The following is a 26,267-nucleotide window of genomic DNA, read 5'->3' as shown; positions in this document are numbered from 1 at the left end:
GATTGTGGTAATGGGCAGAGTGTAAAACCCTAAGATAGATTCTCTTCCATATAGCTTCTTATACCAGCCTTATCACTATAGTGTTTGAGCAGCTTCTAGTAGCACATCAAGCAACATAAGTAACTTGTCATATGTGGTTTGTTCTTTCTCTCGTCTTTTCCCCAAGGGGAGAATTGTGTAGTGTTTTGTTTTGGTAAATTTGTGGGGTTTGTGTGTGCACACTGCACGCGGCAGCGAGCATGTGTGTGTGTGTATGATGTACGGTCTGAATATGTTGCAAAAGGCAAGTTTGAAGAAGTATGGTTTCCCCTTGACGTGGAAGAAAGGTGGTTAGGATTGTGATGGTTCCTTAGTTCCTGTGGGTGTTAATTTCACAGTCTTGGATTGGCCCAAGAAAAAGCTCAGTTTCCTGCACACACAAGCTTTACCCTTATGGTAAATATTGCACCATGCTCTTCATCACTTCCTGGGTACACTCCTACCGTCTATTTTCTTGGGCTTCATATGGTTTTCCCTACCTACCTCACTTATGAACGTGTGCCTTGGCTTCCATGTTCTTTTTAATGCCACTTGATACTTTTTTGCTCCAGAAAAAGACAGATATTCATTAATTATTGCAGCATGGGTTGCTCTGACCTTCTGCAGGATGCCTACCATGCTGCTTACAAGGTGCATTTTACAAAACATCCCTTGTCTGCTTCCTTGTTTTTATCAGGCGTTAACTCACATTTTCCTTCTAAAAGCAGTGGCTCATTTCTCGGCTTATATATGTTCCACACACCTCTTCACTGGTAAAGTGTTCTGGTTTATTTTCCTTCATAGTTTACTGGAGGCATTTGCTTCTAAACCATTCACACACACAGCTTTTCAAATACATAGCCTTTTTCATTTTTTTCCTGCTTCCCCCAGTAGATATTTTATTCCATTTTTGTTATTTCTGTATAAAGTGTTGATTTTTTTCATTTAAAACGAAAATACCAGTGATCCGTCTTATAATGGCTTTTGGTCATTATTGTAAACAACTGTAGTAATATTATTTCTATGGATTTGTTGAAAAATTACACATAGTTTTATATGACTATAAAATAAGTCTGCAAAATATTATTAGAAATACATTCGTTTTCTTTTCCATATTAATATTTGGAATTTAATATCCTAAAACAACAATTAAAATGATCTAGGATATATGCTGTATGGTTTTCTTTGTTTGAGTTCTTAGGACTGTGGCACCGATAGATACTTGTATTTCTAAGTACAGATATTGTTAATATGCTTGCATACCCAGCAAACTGATCTCTAGAGGATGAATATGTCATTTGAAATAACACCAGGTCTGCTATTCCTTTTTCAAAGTGTGAAACAAGAGTGTAAGGTTAGTAAATATTGTTGATGTGGCAAATCTCATCATAGCTGCTAGAGGGCAGCAGTAACCATTTAAAAACCCTATGAACTCTTTCTGAGGAAACTAAACCCTATCTAGTTACTGTGTACAGAATACTTTTCTTTGTTTAGGCAACTTCAGGTTACAGTGTACTTAGTCCACCTATACTGAGTGAATGGCCTTCGGTGTTACAGGATAAGCTGCTTTTCTAGGAAAAAATACTACTAAAAAATAATCCACTAAAAGCATGGTAAAGGGTAAAAAGGAGGTCTTTCAAATAGCCCCAAACCTTACTCCTGCTGAAGTCAAAGGCAAAGCTACTTTTTGACTTTAATGGTGCAGGTCCATAGTGCTATGTGCCTGAACTCTATTGTCTGTTCAGTTTAGAAGATTACTTCCAAGTGCAGGGGGAGTTTGTCTTCCAATATATACACATGCCCGCATTCACATGCTCACTCACAACAACAGAAGATAATGAATGATTCTTTAATATGAAAGTTATGTATATTTAGCAATCCATGGGGCATTATAAACCCCAAGGAGAAGGAAGAAAGGGTTATATCGTGTGCTTTCATCCTGGCCAATGCTGACTAGCACGCACAGTCTGACTAATTACTTTAAATGCAAGCCAGCTGCTTAACGGGTTGTAAAATCCATGAAAGGATCACAGTTTGAAAAAGGAAAAATTGAGAAACCGATTTTAATTAAAAATAAAATGGGTATGGTGAAAATTATTTTAAATAACAAATAACATTAAAATAAATATCCTTCCTTTATTTAATAAAAAAGCACCCCAAAACAACAGAATAGTTTTTCAGAGGTCACACTTTTTTCTCTATTTTTATTGGGCTTTTGCTTAAGACTTCAAGAAGTGAATCGGCACATGTTCATGCTTGGTTTATGTCTAGGTCGGGGGTCGGCAACCTTTGGCATGTGGCTCGCCAGGGTAAGCAACCAAGTGGGCCGGGTCGGTTTGTTTACCTGCTGCATCTGCAGGTTCGGCCGATCACAGCTCCCTTGGTCCGCGCCGCTTCCTGCCACCCCCATTGGCCTGGGATGGTGAACTGCAGCCAGTGGGAGCCGCGATAAGCCAAAGCTGCGGACATGGCAGGTAAACAAACTGGCCCAGCCCGCCAGTGTGTTTACCCTGGCGAGCCGCGTGCCAAAGGTTGCCGATTCCTGTTCTAGGTCATTGAGCATTTTTCTGTCATTTTCCAACTTATTGAAAATAAAAGTCAAAATATGGAGCCATTCTCTTACCCAGTTTGGAAGAGAATTAAGCTAAACTAAATTAAATCCACTTGAATTTTGAATGAATGTGTCTACACAGGGATTTAATGTGGTTTAACTAATCTAATTTTAATGCCCACCTTTAGTTAATTCAGATTAATTTTCCTGTGTCCTCACGGAGACAAGTTCTAAGAAAAAGAGAATGAGACACTGAAAAAAGGAGACCCCGAAGCTTCATTAGAGCTAAACAAATTAGTTGTGTATTTCTCCCCACCGCCCCTTACTGAAAAAGAGTTGTGGTTTACTGTTTTGTTCTGAGCCATTTCTAATCTGGTGCCATTGCCAGAAAAGGTTTTATGTTCCTGCTGTTTGGTTCCATCAGAATAAATACCACAGAGCTGCATCATTTGTGAAGCTCCCGATGCAAAGGTTAAAGTCCATCTGTTGGCTGACAGTGAGACGTCATTTGTCACTCTGAGTTGCATTCTTGAGCAGCCGACCCCTTTTTTTCCTGCTTACCTAGTTGAGATGTTTTGTTCCTGACAGTAAGACAGTTGTGCTCAGCTAACAAATCGCAGTGTGTTTCTCTTGCATGCTCTCCCTCAATTATTTTCCGTAACAATTAACACTCTACTAACTTGGCACCCTTTTCTTGTTTGCCTTTGTAAACCATCATCTTTTTCTTTTATTAATTCCAGACATTAATATTTTCTTTCACGCAAGTGCTGCCATTCACCCATGAAAGAGTTTGAACATTATGTAGCTGTCAAGATACCTAGGGATTACCCAGTATGCCTTGCCTTAGTAAGTGACACCACTGGGCCTGCTTTTGAGATGTTTATTTTGAGAGTAAGCTGACAAGCATGAAGGCTTGATCCCAGAGTGGCAATCTTATTTAATTAAAGGCCTCTTTTTATTATAGTTTTTACCCACTGTTTATTTATATATGTGTGTGTGTGTATCAGTTTTTACCCACTATTTGCTTATTTATTTTTATATATATATGTGTGTGTGTGTGTGTGTGTGTGTGTATCAGAATGATTGTTAAAGCCTGACTCACTTGAACAGTGTTGTTGTACAGTAAAAAGGGGTGTGTGAGAAAGGACTGGTCATTCAATAGCCTTGAAACATTTCTGTGTAATAATGCAAACAGAACACTTGCTTAGCTATGGAGCTTGTGTTTCCCAGAAAAAGAGGCTGGTTATGTTTTGTTTTTTATTCTTGCAGAAACCAAATTTTTGGTTGTTTACTTATTTAATTTTATTTTTGAAAGGTTCCCTTCACTCAAAGTTTCTTTTCTATTTAAGAAACAGATGAGTTGTAGCTGTAGACCACCTGCTTCCATTGCTCTATTCATGTTTTCATTCCATCAGTTCCTTCCCTTGTCTAGTCTGGATACTACCTCGTTGGTGTAGTAGTGAATAATTGGGGATTTTATTTATTTATTTATTTTTAATAATGCAGAGTGCTTTTGCTTATCCAATAGATAAAGGCAGTCTCTCTCTCTCTCTCTTTTTTTTTTCCCTTCCAAGAGAGGGGAATTGGAATATTCAAGATAGATAGGACTATTTGGTGTAGCCTTTTGTTAATTTATCTAATTTCCTAACTAATGCATCCTCTGAAGGTTGTTGGACATATTTTATGTTGGTATTATCTGTGTAGTCCTGTCTGTGCAAAGTGCATGCTTTTGTTCAATATTTCTTTTCTACCTGTGTAATTAGGAAGTAAATATAAATAATATTTCCAATTATAACTAAAGGCATGATCTAAACCCACTGAAGGCAATGGAAAAACTCCCATTGACTTCAGAGGGTTTTGAGGCCGACCTAACTGTGGGTCTCTTGGAAGACCAGGAAAACAAATATCCATTTAGCCCCTGTGCAACATTGTCTGTCTGTCCCTCCCTCTCCCTGCCAAAAAAAGAAAAAAAAATCTGCTGTTGTGTAAGAAAAGAGTTTTCTGTAGGTTGTATTTGAAAATAGATTAATTGGGGGATATTTAATCTTTCATCAAAATGTTTTCATACTACTTATCAAGCCACCCCTTAGGAAGAAAACCTATAGAACTGAATAGGGTTCTGTAAAAATTACTCTAAAATCCTATAGAAATTAGTAATGAATGAGAGCCCCCCTGTAGGTTTTTTGAATGAGTCTATAGAATTTTTTAGCAGTGATACAATTCTCTATTACATTGTGTTGGTTAGTTTCAAAAACTTGCCAAACGTAATTATATTCATATTGGATCCCGTAAGTTTTTCTATAAGTGATATTGATCAAATCGCAGGCCTTTTTGTGTTTCCCATTTTATTTGTAATTCTGTGTTTTTATTGTTTGTCTGTATGTTATATAGATTCAGCCTTGTTTTTGTTTGTTACTTCCTGGAAAAAAAATAGAAAGGAAAAAAGGAAGAGATAAGAATAACCAAGGCTCTTCCAAGATGATGTGGCAGAGAGCTCAAGCACAATGTAGAATTCTTTTTTTTCCCTTCTCCCCATCAAATCACTTTCTAGTCATATTCAGCAGAATCCCTGAGCTTTTTACTCTCAATTATTTGTTTATTTTTCGTGTCTGGTAGTGTTTTCCAGACTAATCCCATTTGTATTGTTATTGTTTATCATAGGTACAAGTGATCCATATGTGAAATTTAAATTGAATGGAAAAACTCTATACAAAAGTAAGGTCATCTACAAAAACCTAAATCCAGTTTGGGATGAAACTGTTGTGTTGCCAATACAGACTCTTAATCAGAAGCTCCGGGTCAAGGTAAATTTTTGATATGGGGTTCTATAACAATGGAAAAAGCTCCTCTGAACCAATTGGTGTGTGTGTGTGTGTGTGTGTGTGTGTGTGTGTGTGTGTGTGTGTGTGTGTGTGTGTGTGTGTGTGTGTGTGTGTGTGTGTGTGTGTGTGTGTATTAATTCAATTTGATAGTTTGACACAGAGAACGTGTCTTCAAAACACAATTAGGATCCAGAGTTTTCTAAGCTTTATATTCAAATGCACATGCATCTTTCCCAGATTTTACTTGGATGTTGTGTTTTCAGTGTGTGAATGCCCCAAATCAAAATAATCTGTTTGACTGGAGGCATTTAAACCTACTGTGCCAGACTCTGCCCTCAGTTACATCTGTGCAACCTCAGTGAAATCAATGGGGTTTACCTGAAATAATTTAAGAGTGTAATTTGGTGAACTGAGTTGAGTAGAATTATTACCTGTGAGGTAGTGGTGACAAGCAGCAAAGCTCTTTCTCGTTATGAGGTAACTTTATAGTTAACAGAGCTGCAAGCTACCAGTTGTAAGCACTAATTGCTAAAACATCTGTAGCTAAAAAACTGCCCGCTTGTGTACAGTATTCGATTGTACTATACTACCAGATCTGTTGGAATGGTCCCAATCCATTGTTGCACACATGACTCTGTTCACCATATGTCAAGAAGGTTTTTCAAAATGCTGTTAAAATATTCAATTAAAAATCTATATTAAAGAACGGGAATGGAGAATTATCCCTGAACAACATCTAGGCTTTGATTCCCAAAATATGGGATGAAACTCAAAATGTCAGTTCTTTTTTCTGATGTGGCAAAACTGGCTTACGATGTGAAAATAATATGCATTTATTTTGCTACCAGGTATATGATCGAGACTTAGCCTCCTCTGACTTCATGGGATCCTCATTTGTGATGCTGAGCAACCTTGAACTCAACAGGTACTACATGAATTTATTAAAATGTGTTACTGCAGTTTAGTTTAGAAATGATCACAACACTTTTGTAGCAGCTTAAACTTTATCTGTGAGTTGTTGGTCTGAATGTGGAGCTGGGAGACAGGAATTCATGTCTTATTCCTGGCTCTTATACTTACTTACTGATATCTCGGGCAAGTGCATTATGGGCCCCATGGCTGTACTATCTGAGTGCCTCACAAACATTAATGAATTTATTTCCACAACACCTCTGTGAGGCAGGGAAATATTATCATCTCCATTTTCAGAGGGGGAACTAAGGCAGAGAGATGAAATGATTTGTCCAAGGTGATGCAGGAAGTCTGCATCAGATCTAGGAATTGAACACAGATCTCACAAGTCAATGTCCAGTCTTTAACTGCCAGACAATTCAGCTGGAGAAGTCATTGTCAGTTTCCTTTCCTGTAAAATGGGGATAACATTGATCAGTTTTCTGCCTGTCTACAGGTGGTGGGTTATCAGTATTAACTAATTGCTATGGAAATACAAAGTATTATTTAAAGTTGCTGTGCTGAACTTTGTATGATTTGTGGGAGCTCTGAGGGGGAATATATGCCACAAAGAAATACGCCAGATTGCACATTTTAATATTTAGACTCAATTTTGAAACCTTTAAAATGTGCTAAATATCAGCCATACAAAACAGAATTTGCACAATTCACTGTGAATTTAATAATGAACCAAAAGCTAAAATGGAGCCTACAGATGCATTTCTTTTCTGCTTGCAGAACTACTGAACAGATTTTAAAATTGGAAGATCCAAACAGTTTAGAAGATGACATGGGAGAGATTGTGTTAAACTTGAGTCTAACAGTCAAACAAGGAGACTTCAAGAGAACTGTAAGTGGCTTAGGAAATCAAATTTATAGCTGGAATGCACAAAAAAAGAAACCTTCCCTAATCTGATTTACTCTATACTGGGAAATGCCACCTTTATTTTCATCCTCTGAGACTCAGCATTGAAAACTTGATAGTTCATGATTTAAAAATCAACCACACTGGACTGGATAAAAGTTGCTTATGCTTCTATCGCCAAGTGCTTCCGTTCTGTGGCTTTAAAGGGTGAGCTCACGAATAACAAGTCTCCATATATTTCGACGAGTGGTAGGTCTGTGCGTGTGTGTGTGATATCTCTCTAAAAGTGTATGCCCTACAGCCTGCAGGCCTGATCTTTCAGGGCATGCCGTTTTCTCACTACAAGCAAGGAATTTAGATTTTATGGATTTTTAAAAAGGTGTTAAACCTCCAATTAGATGTGGTTTTTTTTTCATACCAGTGAAAAATATATATATCAGTGTGAAATGGTAAAAGCAAGGAATTACTATTAAGACTAGGTTATGCCTGCCCTGCATTGGTCCACATTGCTGAGAGGAGGGAAATGGACACAAGGAGCTATGTTCTTGCAAAACTGAGAACAGGCCAGGCACAGTCTTAAACCTTGCCAGATTCTTCAGTAAGCTTTCTATCAGGCTCCTGTTGCAGAAGTGCTGTGGGACTCCAGTGTTGAAAGTGGAGATAGAAACCCAGAAAGAGTTGGTCAGAGGCTGCGGAGAGTGTGATTAAAGGGAATAAGGGCTTTCAGGATCAGGGTTTGTGTGAGTATTTTTTTTTTTTAAATATCACCATTTGTGCTTCACACAAAACGTGGACCATACCTAAATCTGTAAGTTCATCTTGCAGTCGTTTAGAGCAGTGGTTCTCAAACTAGGGCTGCCACTTGTTCAGGGAAAGCCCCTGGTGGGCCGGGCCAGTTTGTTTACCTGCCACACCTGCAGGTTCGGGCAATTGCAGCTCCCAGTGGCCGTGGTTCGCCACTCCAGGCCAATGGAGGCTGTGGGAAGCTGTGGTCAGTATGTCCCTCGGCCCGCGCCGCTTCCCACAGCTCCCATTGGCCTGGAGCAGCAAACCGCAGCCACTGGGAGCTGCGATTGCCCGAACATGCAGGTAAAGAAACCAGCCAGGTCTGCCAGGGGCTTTCCCTGAACAAGTGGCGGCCCTAGTTTGAGAACCACTGATTTAGAGAACAGGTTGACAGCAAGAAAAGCCCCAAAGTATATCATTTGAATAGATCCAATTTTCAAGCAAGTCCAGTTTTAAATACATAACTAATAAGTTTTGCAGGTAAAAAAAATGGGAAGTGTTTCTGTGAATATTAAATATAACAGTTTTAATTTTTCAGAATCCAATGTGCAGTCTACTGTAGATTCTTAAACTAGACATGTGGGAATTCATAGCAGGTATGGGATATTTATGAAAGTGAGAATGTTACCAAAAGACAGGTTGGGGTGGAGAATATAGGAAATAGACTTCACAAGAAAGGTGTGCCTTTCATTATTGTTTCTTCCTAGTAGCTGCCTGTTTTTAAGAGTTGTTAATTTAGTAGGTAATTTAATAGTGTGTTGTTGGAAAGTTTTTGATATTTCTCCCTCTGCATATGATTATTTAAAAATTTCAACAACAACCAAATAATAATAACAAAAATTCCAGAACACTTATTTGTGTTGTGCTGATCATACCAAGCATTTATATATGCTGTAAGAAGGTAGCTTTTCCTATACAAATGGGGAGGGAATGAATTGCCTAGGGTGACCAGATGTCCCGATCTTATAGGCACAGTACCGATATTTGGGGCTTTTTCTTATATAGGCTCCTATTACCCCCTACCCCCATCCCGATTTTTCACACTTGCTATATGGTCACCTTAGAATTGCCTGATCTGAAAGGTAAGAAAGCAAGAAATGTTGCAAACATGGCTGTTAATGTTCTGACCTTTCCATAGTCATTAATGAGACACCCTCTCTATGTCACAGTCCTCTAATAAACCCTGACCACTTCCCTTGACATTTTGGCTATTCTTACTAGTTTAAGCCCATTTGGCTGGGATGTCAGCTCCCCCATTAACTTAGTGTGCAAGGCATGGGAGGGCATCCAGGTCACGGTGTGCAGTAAGGGTCGAGACAGGTGCACAGTCTACATGAGAGCTGCTGAAGGCATTTGTTCTGACTTGGGGAACAGTTCCTCTGGCAGCATTAAGGAAATGTGGGTCAGAGTGGCCCTGGGGATTCTGGGATAAGAGAGGGGGCAGCATTAGTCCTGGGCAGCAGCCTTGGGAAAGCCTGGATCTCTGGCTAATATTCAGAGTGCAGATGCCTAAAGAGTAGGGGCATGCTGTGAAAATTTCACTGACCATGTTTTAGGCCTTTGTATTTCAAATGAAAATAGCTCAGCCATTTTCAAGAGAAACAGAAGAGCAAAATAGTCTTGTCCATGCTATGCACTTAACAGCAAGCTTATTCCACACACATACACCTCATTTTAAATTAACTTAGTAGGACTAGATGGCACCAAAAGTTCGAGCCGTGCATCTACTAATGGCTCAGGGTCTCTTCCACTTTTTATACTTGATGCTTTGTTTCCTTTTATTTCTGGTGCAGTGCAAATGTTCTGTTTTGTTGTATGTTACAATCTGCGAAGGAGGTAGTTTAGTTGAATTCAGTAGTAGAGCCAACTCTGTGCTAGTAATATGTGTTCTTTAACCCAGTTTATAAACCAGTGTTCAGATTATTTGACTAACCACTTTACCGGTTTTTCGCCCTTTGCTTTTGGATTCTATCTGTTGCAATGGTGGAAACGCATGAATAGAGATGGTCAAATCGGAAGAAACAAACTTCATCCAAGGTAACCCATATCTCTTTTCCCTGAAAATCTCTTGTTCCTTTTCTCCCACAAGAAATTTCTTATTCTTATGTAGCATCTCCATTATTGGAGGTTGCAACCATGCTAGCGCATTTTGTACGTTCTTCCGGTATTCTCTTTGTGGATGAATAGTCCTTATGAACAACCCAGGATTCCACACCATCCATCCGAGATGGTTTTCTGTAACTAGTTTGAAAATTTAGTACAGGTGCAGACTACCAGGCCCTCTGGGCCATGATTGCCATTCCTTTCTCAGTCTGATGGTTGAGTGAGAAATGTTGGACCTCTTATTGTTGTTTGTATTATAGTGGCAACTGGAGACTCCCAGCATGCTTGGGTGTCCACTGTGCACACCCCTTGTAAGGAACAGTACCTAACCAGAAGAGCTTACAGGGTAAATTGACAAGGAGGAGGAGACAGAGAGAGATGAAAGAACTTGCCCAAGGTCACACAGAAGAATGGTGGCATAGCTGGGAATATAACCCAGTCTTCTGACTCTCAGTCCAGTGTCCTATGCATTGTACCATGCTGTCTCTGTTCCTGAGCAGAGATTTCCCCAGATTCTTCTGTTGAGGGTTTCCCTGGTGGAATGAACAGGTATTTTGGCTGCTAGAAATAGAATGGTGCCATCAAGATGTGCATGTACCATTACTGGGTATCCACATGAACGTCTTCCCTTTGGGCCATTTTTCTTTTGCACCCACTTATTTCATCATGCTTACGTTGGATTTTTAAGCTATTCAGGAAAGGGACTGGCTGTATATTTGTTCTGTAAAGCACCCAAAATGCTTCTGGGTAGATGATGATGATGATAGAAACTTGAGATATCATCATCAGATCCTGTATTTTGAGAGCTTACAATGTAACTTTAGAAAAACGTAATCTGGCTCTTCTAAGAACACCTAATATCTGGGGAATTTCCTCATAAAGCTGTTTGCATCTATATGAAATTGGTAATTACTGTCCCTTTCAGCACATGGTAGATAGGGACCCCCACCAAGGTAAAATGCCACCAAAAATACTTTTGTAAAGAGCACATGTAATGTACATTCTGGGCACAGATCTGCAGCTATTTTGGCTTAACCAAACAGTTCCAGGGATAATGCTGGCTCTCTACAGGTATATTCATATTGCAGAGAGACAGCAAGAAATTGCTAAATGGAATATGACAGAAAGTGATGGAATAATTGAAGAGCTCAGCAGTTTAGTTTTTAACTAAACCCCTTGAAATTACTAGTGCCCACATTTGATCAAATGTGGCTTGATCTCTCTTTCTGCCATGTGTGCGCACACACAGCTGTCTTTCAAATCTCACTGGCTTGGAGTCCCAGGACAGGGAGCCAGATATTCCAACTCTATTCCTTTCAGTCCAAAACAGCCAAAGTTCTGTCTTGCTTTTTTTTCTTTGTTGTACATTCTCTCTCTGTATTTTAAACACTTGATTTGAAATAACAGAGATAAAGCTTTAATTCATGTTGGCAGGTCATTCAGTTCCCCAGGCTCCAGCTAACATCTTAACATCGTTTTAAATAAAATTAAGAGATGCCAAAGCATGATATTGGATTAGTGGATGCAAGATTATTGTTGAATGAAAAAATAGCTGCAACCCTTTGCTCTATTCAGTTATAGCCACTAGAGGGTAAGAGAGCTTCAGTTCTTCACAGAGAAGACATAGTTCAGGCTCTAGTGTGATCTCTTAAGAAAAGCTTCTGTGGCCATCCAAGACAGTAAAGAATTTCCCAGAATGTGCTGGAAAAAATCTGACAAAGCAATATTTCCTAGTTTATTGATTCTGCTACTGCATTAAAACACTAGTACTGTCCATCAATAACCATCTTTAGTTAGGAAACTCTGGTCTGTGGAAACAATACTGGCAGTTTGTGGCAGAACATAAAGGCTAGAAAGAAAAATTGTGAGCATGGGGAATATAGATGTCTAGGGAAGGCATGAGAGGTTATGGAAAAATGGCCAGAGGAGTGTGATGGGGTAGAAGAAATGCAGACAGACTGGATAAAGATACTAGAAATATGGGGGGAACATTATATAATGGATACACAAACTCAGCACTGTTGTTTTGGCTATTACATTTTGGTTGCTGTCAGGGCCTCTGAGAACAGGTTTGGGTCCTGGTGAAAAAATTTTTTTGGGCCCCCCAGCAAGGGCAGATCTGCTAAACAGGACCAACAAAGCCAGGCTCCAGGACCCCTTCCAGACCGCCGGGCCCCGGTAATTTGTACCGGATTCTCCCCCCGCACCCCCTCGTCGACCTTGGTTGCTGTTCAAGGAGGAAAAATTCCATATACGATCCATTTGTGCAACTTGGTTCCTGATAAATCTGCATCACATTGATTACATTAAATGTGTCTCAGAAATCTACATCTCTAACATGATCAGGAAAGCAAATGTTTTGTATTAGGAGTAGCTTAACTTCTTCTCAAGATGAATTAAAGTGGGATTTTATTGTAATTTTCAGATCCTGTTGTTATGTAGTATTTTCATATATGAGTAGAAGGACTTAAAGGGGAAAAAAAAGAAGTTACATTTTTCAGTCTTTGATTTCTCAACTCTATATATCTGAGATAATTATGGCTTATAGCTGGATCTGATCCACTAAGTTTTATCTTAGACAGGATAGCAGATACCAATGTCACAAATGAATTTTCTTATTACTTTAGTCACCAGTCCATCTTGCAGGGATTCAGTAATATCCCCAATGGAGCAATGACTCCACACTGGTACCAATGACTGTTGCAGTCCCATGTGCAGATGGAAAAAATATAAGTTAAACCTGTTGCTGAATACTTTTTATTTACTGTCCTTCCAACTCTCTATCTTCTTTAAGAAAAAGCAAATATAACATTTTTATTACAGAAAATAGAAGACAATAAAAATCATACAAGCATTGAATATGGGTAGGATGCAGAGATGATTTCAGATACTGAGTATGACATACGAAATCAGTATGGTGCAAGAGGTATCGAACTGGGTGGCTTGTATATTTGTCAGCGTATATTTATCACTGCGCTTAGAGGAGGGTGTCACATAAAGCAAGTGATTTGGGCATGATTACATACCCAAAGGTAGCAAGATATGTGCACCGCATTCGGCGCCCCTTGCTTAGGATGGGAGTGTGGGATAACGTTTTTTGATATAGCTAACTCTAGAGTGTAATTTGCTTCTTTGCTCATCAAACATACATGGCGCTGCGGAAGGAAGCATGGCCCCTTTGTTTTTAGGAAGTATTCACCATACTCTATCTATCTGTAAGAAAAACAAGATGAAGTGCCCTCTTCTCTTCTTCTTTTTCCAGGCTGCTTAGCCTATACAGATATTTTGGGGCATAGGGGAACACTGTTTGATGCTTAGTAGCCTTGTTTCTCCCAGGTGGCTAGACTCTTGCACCGAGGGTGCCCTGCATGTTATTTCCATCCTTTGTACGCATGAATAACCTTTAAGTGTCGAACATCTAGGAAGCAAACAAATGAGTTTGCTTGGGGGGGTGGAGGGGATTGACCTGCAGCAGTTTATTCCTAAAAGAAGTGATTCAGTTGCCACCTTGATATCTAAAGCTGATTGAATAAATTGGCTGAAAGGATGACTCTGGACTGAAGTACTCTCACTCCTCTTATCACAGGGGATAATCCTTCACCCTCCTTTTCATGTGTGTGTTTGCCTGCCTCATTGTATTTGGCTCTCTATAGCAATACCCTTTGGGCAGTGGTGCCTCTGTGATCTTTGAACATTCCACAGAGCCATAGAACTCAGTTGCCAAAGGGTCATGTGCCATCACAGCAATCTCCTGTCAGTTCAATTGCCTTTCTCATCCTCCTCTCCTCTTTCCCAGAGGGAAACTGCCTCTGCATAATGGGTTTCCCTACCTAATGAGTAGAAGTCCAGAAACTTGTTTATTTTTTTTATTTTGCAAATTACAGTGGTTCCAATTTCTACTTTGACCTATTCACAGGAATTTGAACACTTTCTGTTGTCCTGTCTCATCCTTTTAAGTACAGGAGGCGAAAGATGGGTTCATTTTACGCTTTTCCACCTCAGTGTATAATTTAAATAAATGTATGATGATTTCTTTTTTATTGCTCACCAGCATACAGAAAGGCTTTGACCCTTTCCCACAAGCACTGTGCCCTCTCTGGGGAGGCAGTGTAACCTAGTAGTGATTGGAGGAGCATCTAGAAGTATGGGTGCCTGAGTTGTGTTCCTTACCAGCTCTGCCACTGACTGGCTTTGAGATTGTGAGCACGTCGCTTAATTTCTCTCTGCCCATCTATAAAGTGGAGATAATACTTGCTGACCTCAGGGGGGTGATACAAGGCTTAATTAACACTGTGCAAATCGCTTAGGTGACAAGCATGAGAGAAGAATTATAATGAAATAATTTTTATTTAAAAATGAATAATAAAATATCTGCCCCTTCTTACCTTGGGTGGCAATGACATTCACCTCAGTGCAAACTGTCCTCTCCAACACTTTAAGCCCATGGAAATGATCAATGGTCTGGTCCAAACACTCCCACAGAGGAGTAGCCCCATGTGCCAGCCACCTGCATTGTGGTGGATAGAGCAGCCTACTGAGAGCTGTTGCTCCCTCTCTCCCCTCCCTTCCCCTGGAGATGGACAGGGATTGAGCAGAGCTGGACCAGGCCAAGAAGCAGATTTTGACTGTTCAGGCCTCCTACTCTTACTCAGGGCCGTTGGCAAAGCCAAAATTTAGTCCTTACGAAGTCATGCAGAGGGCTTTATGTGGCCTCTTTGCCCTGCATTGAATGTTGCCCTGAGGACTTATGTACTGGTTAGAAGGACCATGGGCCTGGATTGCTACCATAAAACACTGGACTGATCAAAACCAGAGAGGATCCCTATGAGAGGGCTCACCAATTTGATGTTAAAATTACGTGATGATAACTTTCTTTGTTGCTGAGCCTGTAGACTCTAGCTAAGTGGAGACTTCACTTTTTAAAAAATGTACTGTGGATAATAAAGTTACTCTGTCTGTTTTTTTGTGAACTAGCTTCAAAAACCTATTCCTCCTCCAAGGAAGGGAGGGAAAATCCTTGGACCTAAAGCAGCAAGTACATCACATCAAACATGACTCTGTTAAATACTAAAATGTTCAAAGTGTGACTGAGATTGATAAAGGCTTTGATGGGAAGTGGATATTTCCCAGGGACATTACAAGCAATAATCCAGATGTTATGGTGTAATGCAACGAGTGTCCATGGATAGATCGGGAGCTCAAGCCAAGCAGCGCCTGCTGTAGGCCTTAGCCCTCCACTCCCATGCTGTTCTGCCATATGGAAGCAATCTCTAGGCCCCTTTAATAGCCAGCTTTGGATTCCATTTTCACAGGGCTCGTAGAGCTAAGTGGAGCTGTTTTATGGACAAGTTAGATAGAAGCCTTTCCAAGATAAACATCCAATTCAAAATTAGGACATACCAAGCCACAAAATTATTTTAGGGCATATTTCATGGAAGCACTGCCATTTTTCTTAGGCAATTGCCAGACTGTAGGATGCCCTTTGATCCCTTGTGGACATTACTCCCTTTTTTATAAAAAGGATTTTGAAATAGTTGCAGTGTTTAGGGAGGAATATATCTGCCGGGACTTTGAAGTATGTCCATGGGAACAGTCATGCTTTTGCTTTTTGGCCTACAAGATGAACTTAAGAAAAATTTGCACTGCAGCTGGATTTATGAATCAAAATCTCATTTTCTTTTTAAAGGCAGAAATTTTTATCCAGTGTGCCAGGAAAGCCAAACAGTTTGTTTAAATAGAAGTATATTAATATGCACGTGGGAGTCAAACATTTGGGTATTTTAACCAGTGAAAAGCAAGTTAAATTTGTGTATGTACCTCCTATGATTTAAGAATTTTGTTACTGGATAATTCTTCCTTAAAATGTTATTCCTGGGCCTGAAGTACTCTTGAAATCTTTTTTATTTAGTAACACCATATCTTAAAACTAACGTGTCCTGTTTTCATGTGACTAGTGAAATATCCTCCTCCCTTTTGGACCCACCAGTCTGTCATGACTAAAGCACAGAAGCATGGCATGTTTAAATATGGCATGACTTAAAGTGAGAAGAAAGGTGTAGCCTTAAATTTCCAGATCTCTCTGCTACTCCCCCAACAAAAAGGTCCATTTAATCATTTCCACTTCCCATAAAATATTGCCGGTGCTATGGTGTTATGTGCTGCTACATGATGAAATCATAAAGTTAATAGATATGTTGGAACTGCCATATAACCACCAGATAAAAGTCATCATGTTAAAGTGGGCATCAGTATTTTCGATACACAAGCTCAAATTCTGGTAACATATACACCAAAGACTACCAGCAAAGAGCTATAGGTGCATAATGGGAAAGAAAGGTGATCTGGTGGTTTGAGCACCAGCCTGGAAATTGGGAGATTCATTGTCAGTTCCCATCCCTGCCAGACATCCTGAGTGACCTTGGGCAAATCACTTAGTGTGTCTGTGTCTCAGCTCACCATCTATAAAAAGAGGGATAATAGTACTTCTGCATCTCCAGAGGTCATGTGAACATGCAGTAGAGATTGTGGCACTTGGAATAAGGAAGGCCATATAAGAACCTAAGCGATGTATCCAATAGTGTCTTCATGAAGTCAACTTGTTTTTCAGTCAAGTTTCATACGAAATGTGCGACTGTCTGAATCCATGCGAAAGAACGAAATATGGAATGGAATTGTGACGATCACTTTATTGGAAGGGAAGAATATCCCAGGAGGGAGCATGACACAGATTTTTGTCTTGTTAAAACTGGGAGATCAAAAATATAAGAGCAAGGTAAGTATTAACAGCTTCTATAAGTGTGCAAGGTAGGGCAAATAAGCGGTCTGTTTTTTTTTTCTTTACACCATTGGAACTCTTTCTTCAGTGGAGTTGTTTCTGATTTATAGCAGTGTTAGTGAGATCAAAATCAGGTTCTAGGAGTTTAGATTTTTTTATGTCCCTTTTCCTCATATGGACATTTAATTGCAGAATAGGAAATAGAAGATATGGGGTGTGTGTGTGTTTATATAAAAAATATACACTTCACAGTGATGGATGCGCAACACTAATATAAAATGAAACAGGATTCATGCATAACACGTGGTTTTGTTCTCTCCCAATACAGAAGTCATTTTGTAAAGTTAAGTGTGCTGTATAGGGCAGACCCAAAAACTGTGCATTGACATTTTGAAAACATTCATTGACTTTTAAAGAATATACATATTTAATATTAAAAAAGAGAACCTTTGAAATTTCTAGTATTGCTGCCCAGCGCTAGTTCTTCATTCTGTTCTTCATAGAGCTGGGCCAGAGTTCATGTTTACTTGCACCCCGTGCAGCTTCCCTGGAGTCCATAGGTTGAATGGAGTTCCAGTGGGTGGGCATTTCATCCTTTCACTCTAAAGATGGGGAAATGCAGCTAACAACAAAACCCTCTTAATGCAAACAAATGAGCTAGATATTCTAGACTGGGTTTCAGGACCTGACAACTCTAGAAACAAGCCCTGATGATCTGACTGTAGATATTCCACAAAATGTGATTATCCTGTGGCTGTTTTTCAAAAATATATAAATAATTCTAACCAAAGAGGAACAGAACATGACACTATTTCATTAGAAAAGTAGTTTTAAAAAAGTAATAAACAGATTAGTTAATCTTTATGGTTAAGATGCCTTATCTCCCTCTAAGATGCACTTTTATGTTTACCTTTAATGCAATAATCAATATTAAAATGAAATGTTTCACATCCCTTTATGGGAATTATTTAACTTACCCTAGTCAATCACACATCACACAAAAGCAGACAAGAGGAGGCAGACCATAGTAGTGTTGCAGGTAATCCAATCTCTTGTAATGGTCAATGTACATGTAGAGGAACTGCTGGTGTAATTCCTTCCAATATAATCCTAATACAGGAATCGGCAACCCTTTGGCACGCAGCCCCCCGGGGGTAAGCCCCCTGGCGGGCTGGGCTAGTTTATCTATCTGCTGCATCCGCAGGTTCGGTCGGGTTGCGGCTCCCCACTGGCCGCGGTTCGCCATCCGAAGCTAATGTGGCACTTGGGAAGTGGCGGCCAGCACATTCTCTTGGCCATGCCGCTTCCCGCAGCCCCATTGGCCTGGAGCAGTGAACTGCGGCCAACTGGGAGGTGCGATCGGCTGATCCTGTGGACGCAGCAGGTAAACAACGGCCCGGCCCACCAGGGGGTTTACCCTGGCGGGCCGTGTGCCAAGGTTGCCGATCCCTGATCTAATATATTGTGTATTGCAATAATAAGGTCCTCATCCTGCATACATTCAGTTCCTGAGTAAATTATAGCACATGAATAATCTCACTGAATCAGAAGAACTATTTGTCATGCATAAAGTACTGTGTATATAATATATTGCAAGATGAGGTCCTAACTGCTCATTCCCACCTCTGCTAAGGTCCCTCTATTTTAACATAAAAGAACGAAAACCTAGGACCTGATTCTGATCTCATTCAAACCTGTTCAACCTCACTGATTTCCAAGGGCTTGCCCCTGATGTATGCTAATATAAGTGACATTGATTCAGGCCTGTGGTCTATTTAAACTGTAGAGGGTGTGTTCCACTTCCCATATGAGCATTTCTCCTGCCACACATTCACATTGTGCTTTTCTATTTATCGTTATGGGAAGAAAACACTTTTAAGAGAAATGTGGATCTGCATGATAGGCTGCAGAGCCTTGCTGGGATGCTCCTCTTGGTACTGATGCTCAAACATCTGGCCTTGCTCTTGTAGATGAAATTGATGTATACATAACTGTGGAAATAAGTGCCATTTAAGAAAAGTAAATATTATAACTGCATGTTTTCTAGACACTGTGTAAGAGTGCAAATCCTCAGTGGAGGGAACAGTTTGATTTTCACTATTCTCTGACAGGAAGGATATGTGGACATTGAGGTCTGGGGATGAGGATAACAAAAAGCATGAGGAGCTTTTGGGAATGTAAGTTTTTAAAGTGTGGCATGATGGTGTGATGTATTTTTTTAAATTAAATGTTAACAATGTAACTGCTCTGTACTGTCCAGAGTAGCATATACTTCGCTTTCAGTATTCTGACAGCACCCAGATGCTGCTGTGAGGGGAGGAATATAAAGACTATATGTGTTGTGTTCTAACAGAACATGCCTCGGTTTACGTTGAGCAGAGCTTGGAGACATAACTACACAATTTCATTCTGTTTCACAAATTCATGTAGTCTGACTGTTGGGTAATCGAGTCTGTCCTGTGGTCAATGCAGGATTTTTTTCCCCTATGAATATTCTCTTAAGTTTACTTTAAATTTCACAAGTGATGGGGCTGCATCACCTTTTGCTGATGAGAATCTAGTATTTGAATCTTTTTAAGTTTTCATAATAGGGAAGTGTGTGTCCTGTCTCTTTGTCCTCTCCCCTCCCATCAAGTTCCATCCTGTTTGCATTAGACTAGAGGTCTCATTATCTTTTTTAACCCTTGTCATACATTCCTCCTCATTGCCTTTCCTTTGTTTGACCTTGCTATGTCACTACTCAGTCCCTCATCCTGAAATTGGATCTACACAGACAGACACTTGTAGCTGTGTGAAACCCCACATGGGTCTGCCTGTGCACATCCAATTTCAGGATCAGTTTCTTAGCGTATAAATTTAGGTGAGCGCAGACATTGCTGATTTGGTTGACTTAATGTACCCTCTCTAAACACACACGTCATACATCATTTGAAAACATATTATGTCTACTTTAAGATGTGGAGGTATCAAGTGGTGCCATTACCATAGAAACAGGGATAAATAATGACACCATCAACATGTTTAAAATGACCACTCTGAAATATTGTATTAATTTGTTAGTTTAATGACCACAAGCATCATAACAACCATCTCAAGGTTAACAAACAAAATCTAATAAATAAATATATACAGGTATCACTGGAAATGTATAGCGCTGGGTGACATGTCTAGTCAACATCATTATCCTCATATGCTTCATCACTATGATCTCTGTCAACAGTGTGTGGGTTACCACAATCTTCATTGAATTCTATGCAGGAAGATTGTTCTAAAACAGACCCCGTTCATGTCATGTCTTCTTCTGGTACAGTTGCAAATAAGGTCTTTGTAGAAGCTCGGATGCCACTGGGACCTTGAAGAATTCGGAAAATACTTGGTCTTCCACATTTTTCTATCCCATGCTGCAATGGTGAACCAATATCGGTTTACCCTTATGCAAAGACATCCAAATCTTTGTTGTCAAGATGCTTTTTTGACATACTCATCAAAACTATCCTTGCCTGGTGAGAGTTTGGCCAGTGACTTGTTGTTTTTTGATGGTTAGAATTGAGGCCCAAGCAGTTTAGGTTTCTGTTTTTTTTCTTGCACTGGTCACTTCGCACTGCTACAACTTAATTGCTGTAGAAGTTGTAGCTTGCCTATCATGATCTCCCATTTGGCAAGATCTCTGAAACAATAAGCTGTATTTGTTACGACATTTAACAGATTTTTCCCCAATACCAAATAAGAATGACACAGAGTCACAACCTTTTAATTTGTGGCTAGCAGGAAATATGTTGCAGAGTCAGTAATGAGTCTATCAAAAATTGTATGTACAGGCATGAAGTGACACTTATCAATTGTGCCGATAACGTGGAGTGAAAAGGACACCCTTATCTGTGTGTTCCATTTCTCGAAAATAGTTAACAGCAGGGACCAAAATAACTATATAAGTTGATCTAATTACTAAGATTCCTTTGACACCCCTCCCCATGAACCCTAAAAGCCATATTGGTGCATACAGCATGCAGAAGCATCCTTGTGTCTGCTTCCTCTTGAGTAATGTATGAGTCTTGGGCTTCTATAACACCTCTGCTGGTGATGGTCTTTGTTGCTACTTCATTGAAAAAGCCTCTAGCAAGAAGCACATTTGTGTAGAATGTGCTCCTATACTCTCAGGTGCATTTTGAACCATCTCCTGAGAGTGAAATTTGACAAGTGGCTGCTTGCTGGATGCCATGTTCAGAAACTTTTTTCCATGGAGGCACAGAGCATCCAGCAATCACCTGGTATTGCTTGCATCCAGCCTTAGATCCTGACTGGCACTGTCTTTTTACAGTTTCACAGAGTTACTGTCAAAGACTTCAGTTACAGAGATAGCTTTATTAAATCCATTAAGGACCTGCCTCAAATACTCAGCAACTAATTCATAGTATGTGTGGAATTTATCGCAAGCCATCATTTGTATGACAGCCATGGCATCTCTGATGTACATTGTGGTTTCTTTGTTGAATGCTATTAGCTCATGGATTCTTTCACATTGAACTTCCAGCTGATGCCCTCTGTTCTTCTCATTGTTCCATCGGCATGAAAGATGGACATAGGTACAGGCCCTATTGGATTACTAAGAACAGTTGCCTTTGAAACATCATCTCTGCATCTTGCTAAAGACAGGGCTCCATGGAAAACAGTTTCTGGACTGATAGTTGCTGTGATTGTCCCTCCCTTGCCAGACTTAAATTTTGTCTTCTTGGGCATGTCAGCAGATGTTTTGATGTCAGATTTCGTTGACTGGGTTGAGGAAGCTATGGTGTCCCATCAGAATCAGTGCACCTCTCCAAGTCACTATATTGCAAATGTTGATATTTGCCATTTTGCCGCATGCTAAATGGCTTCATCATTTGCTGGGGGGAAAAAACGTGCCCATGTGAAACCATAAAAAGATTGTAATACATTGTCCTGTGGTAGCAGTGACCTGTAACACCACATTAGGGCATGGAAAGTTACCTTAAATGGTAAAAACTGTAGTCATAGTCCTGTTGCAGTGTTTCTGGAACTGTGCAAAAGACTCTCTTTCTCATACCATTGTGTCACCTCACCTACTGGCTTATGCACCTACCTGACAGCTCTGCATCATACACACATAAATAAGCTTTTAAATTATATCTATGTGAGTGTGTGTAGAGTGGGTACATTAGAACCCAAAAAATGTGGCCCTTTTGGAGAGTTGCTGCACACTTCATTATTTGGGGCAGGGACCCTGGCTTTAATTGGTGTTAAATTTAGCATGCTTGAGGGCATTCATTGGATAAGAACTAGTAGGGATAGTTTACCTGCTTCATGCATTCAAATAATTTGCAACTCTTCACCAACGCAATGATGCCCTCTGGCCAGTACAAATAGGTTGTGGTTTCCCAGAACAGGAAATGCTTTTTGCTGAATACTTTTGCTTATCACATGGACAAATGATTGCAGAATCTGTTTCTCTCTTTCTTTCAAGGAATATGTGCTCATTACTTTTGATATTTTCTGTTCCTAGTTAGGAAATGTACTAGCATTTGTGGCCTATCTGGCCTCAGTTCACTTAATGTTGAAAGGATTCCTCTTGGTTTTCTTTTAGCATAGAGGGAAAAAAGACTTAAGTAATTTTTCAGCAGCTGGAGTTCACCATTTGTGGCAAGAATTCATCAGTGAATTGGTTATTTTTCCAAAACAATGGCATTATAAAAGATTTTGGCATTTAAAAAAAAGGGTCTGTGTGGTCTAGAAGGTTTTTTTAGGTTTTTTTTTAACTATTTACAGAAAAAAAAATCTTGTCTTCCCTAGTACAGGGAAATACTGTACACAACACAATGTACAGGAAATGTAGAGACAGCATTTACAGTTGAGAGTCTAGAAAGGGTGTTCCAAATATAGGGGAGCACTGTTTCTGGATGTATAATACAAGCCTTGTTCTCATAGTGTAGAAACACCTGACACTCAGGATTTTTTTTTTTTTTTTTTGTGAACAGTTCATGTGTATCTGTAATCTGAAAAGCAATTCTGCAAAACATAGCACTTTTGTTTTGTCTCAATGATTCACATGCCATTCTGTGTTCTTCCTGGCACTTGTATCATCACCTATAATAAAGAAAAGATTCTATGGAGACAATTGTACCCTGGGTTGTCCCCTTTGCTCTCCGAGAGCCATATTGGCTGTGCTATGCTTGTAGGAGTTAAAGCACATTTTACTTTAATTTTTTAACATGGAAACAGCCAGATCTGACTAGACATGTGTTGAAATCCTGAACTCACTGAATTTAGTGCTAAAACTTCCATTGATTTCCACAGAGCCAAGATTTAAACTCGGGGGACAGTTCCCTTCACCTAAAAAAGTGTCATTTTTACATGGCCCCTCTTCTAGACGTAATTGGATTTCAGGCAAACTGCTGCTCTTGACTGAAGGTGCTGTGGCTCCACTGGAGTCAGTAAGATGGTAGCCTTATCATAACATCAAAGGGTAGGGGTATAGCGTGCTTCTAATTTTCTCTCCTGTCTTTCTGAGGAGTTCTTATCTTCCTTTCATAAGATACAAACATTGAGTATGGAGCCAGTACAGAGCTGTTCTGTGTCCTGAAACTGTAGATATTGGAATGTGCATTAAGTAGTATACCATGCCTTCCATGTAAAGGTTGTTATTGCTAGGGCTTAGGACCTTTGTCCACTTCTGAGCTGATCAACAAGCTATCAGAGCAAATCTCATACTAGTCACTCTGTCAAGAAAATAGCCCTTTGGTAAATTCTTTTTTGCGGGGGGGGGAGGGAGCGGGGGGGGGAGTGTGCTATATGTAGTAAAATAATCTCAGGGTCTTGGTCAAATTACATGTTGGGTTATTAGATTGTGCCTGCCTAATTCCCCTTCATTTCCAATCAGTATATAAAATGAGGAGGAAAACTGTATCTAAAGTGTTGTATAGTTCAGTTGCCACAACAAAACACCAAAGTGGCTTGATTTCAGTTCGGGTGAAATGATCCTTCTATTTAGTCTGCATAGAACTGTTAGTAACAGTGTTCACTGTTTTTGAATCCATCAGGATAAAAGGCAAACTTTAAGCAAAGAGCGATGTTGGATGGGTTTAATAAATGAAGATGTTAAAGTTTGCAGAATCTGCCTAGGCTGAATGAAAATTGTTTATGCAAAATTCGAAAGAGAATGTTTCCGCATTAAGGAATACGCTTGGAGAGAGAGAGACTGTAAAATGTTGATTTTACCACAAATTTAGTTCTAGAAATAGGTTTTAGGAAAATTGCTAGACTTAAGGAAAGATCATTATAAGCCATAAATAAGAGAGTAAGTGTGACATCTTTATGAGGATGCCTCTGGCAAGTATCAGTAATATCTCTGCACCAAGAAACGATCCAATTATACAGCAATGCAGTAGGTACTGAGTAGTAAGGCTGTGAGAGCCGGACCAAAACTCTGGATTTGAGCTCCACCACGCTATAAGAAGAGTTCGGAGTCAAAATACCTAACGATAGAAGGATGACACCAAAACCCTATATCCAAACACTCCTGGCCTTTGTGGAGTTTGAAATCCCTATCCAGATATTAAGACTCATCTTTTTAATCCTATTCTTCTATTGACTATGATGTAGTCAAGTGCTGAGTTGCCTGCAGTATAAATATTAATATAAATTGTGGTCGTGAGTAAGAGGTTAAGATCATTGCAGTGAATAAAAATCTAACAGTAGAGTAAAAGTAACGCCAACAAACAACCCCTCTCCTCCAATTAGCACTGAACTCAAATGATAAAACTGCAAAATTATTGGAACAAAAAAAGGGCAAGGAACTGAACGATGCCAAGTATGCAGACTGCAAATGGGCCAACAGGGCAATCTTTTAATACACGTTAAAATATATTACAACCAGAAAATGTATATATAATGTGCAGTGCTGGGTGTATGTTTGTGTGGCCACCTTGGCCAACATACCAGGGGTTGAACCAGTGACCTGCAGAGCTAAACACGTGAATTTCTACAGCTGGAATTGAAGCTGGAGTCCTAACAAACTCTGATTCTGTGTGGGTAGGGAACAGAGGGAGGATGCATAACATATGCTGACCGGTAGGTTACATCTGTATCTCTACCTAACATGTACAGGTGTACTAATATGGGGGGGGGGGAGATTAGACAGTAGGTTTCAGAGAGGTGATTAGAGGCAAGTACTGAACTAAGAACCTGGGGAAATATAAATTTGGAGGAAGGAGGCGAGTAGAAAAACTGAGATTGCCACTACACTGGAATGTTATATTAGGAATTTAACTCAAGGGGGTGTTTTGGTCTCCTAAAAGCATAAATAAATGTGTGGGGTTTAGGTCATTTATTTTCCATTTGAGCTGACTTTGAACAAGTGATTAAATTACCTAGTATTACTTCATGTGGTGCTTCGTCCTAGGCTTGTATACTACTGCCCATCACGGTAGTATCTGAACTCCTTCCATGTAAAATCAATAGTAATAGCGAAGTTCCACTCATTTGTGTAACAATAAGAGAGAAAAAATGGTTTCCAGAGTGTAATGGAAGTGCTATGAAAGTAATTGGACCATAGTAGCAGTAGTCGAGAGCTGATTGCTGATGTAGAAATTACTACATTCATCTGTTAAACTCAATTCTTGATTAATTTTTCACGACAGTTTTTTGCCATCTTATCAATTAAATAATCTGATTCATTTGATTCATTTAAAGTGTACTAATTCTCTAAGAGTTTTGCCTTTTTCCAGTATAGATGTGGAGCCTGTTTGCAATTTTCTAAGGAAAAACTGTACCACATATAGATAAGGCATACCAGCAACTTGAGTGAACACAGATGTTTTGAGTCAGTTACTTTCTATGGAAATCAAAAATGAGTTGAGGAAACAATGCTTACACTCCTTCTCCTGCTTGTTTCCTCTCCAGATCTGCGTCCCTCCCCACACCCTTACACTCAATCTTCTCTTTGACCTTTTGTTGATATTAATTTTTTGAATGGTGAAAACAGTCAGCCTTAACCAAAACAAACTGGAGTTAAATATAACTACTTTTATGACACAGATTTCTGATGAAGTTGTATCTTTGTAAGATGTACTCCTTTCTCTCAAATAATTGTCTTCTTCCCTCTCCCCCGCACCTACTCTTATTGTACATAACACCTAGTTATGATCACTAAAAGAGATCGGAGAAAAACCAATATTTTCTGAGTTTTTCTCAGTTTTGCTTTGTGTATTTGGCAACATTCTGCATACAATTACCAGTATTGAATGACAGCTGAAGCTGAACTTATTTAGGATAGTTAGGTTGATAGACTGTGAGAAGCGACCAGAAAACATGGCAAAGGTTGATATCGATCTCTTGGATTAAAGTGATAAGAGTTTGAGGAAAATGTCTTTGTATTTTCTTCCC

The 26,267-nt window shown here is 39.6% G+C and overlaps 1 protein-coding gene across 1 annotated transcript in view; it reads left to right on the top strand.

The window, feature by feature from the left end:
* Nucleotides 1-26,267, top strand: part of MCTP2 (multiple C2 and transmembrane domain containing 2) — a 192,954-nt gene that overhangs the window by 85,118 nt on the left and 81,569 nt on the right. The window contains 7 exon segments of the mRNA XM_030578796.1: nucleotides 5,231-5,373; nucleotides 6,240-6,316; nucleotides 7,081-7,192; nucleotides 9,995-10,030; nucleotides 16,704-16,868; nucleotides 18,919-18,970; nucleotides 18,973-19,048. Of these exon segments, the coding sequence (XP_030434656.1) occupies nucleotides 5,231-5,373; nucleotides 6,240-6,316; nucleotides 7,081-7,192; nucleotides 9,995-10,030; nucleotides 16,704-16,868; nucleotides 18,919-18,970; nucleotides 18,973-19,048 (661 nt within the window).

This window comes from Gopherus evgoodei, chromosome 10, assembly GCF_007399415.2.
Source record: "Gopherus evgoodei ecotype Sinaloan lineage chromosome 10, rGopEvg1_v1.p, whole genome shotgun sequence".
Lineage (NCBI taxonomy): Eukaryota > Metazoa > Chordata > Testudines > Testudinidae > Gopherus > Gopherus evgoodei.
This window is presented reverse-complemented; position numbering and strand designations above follow the sequence as displayed.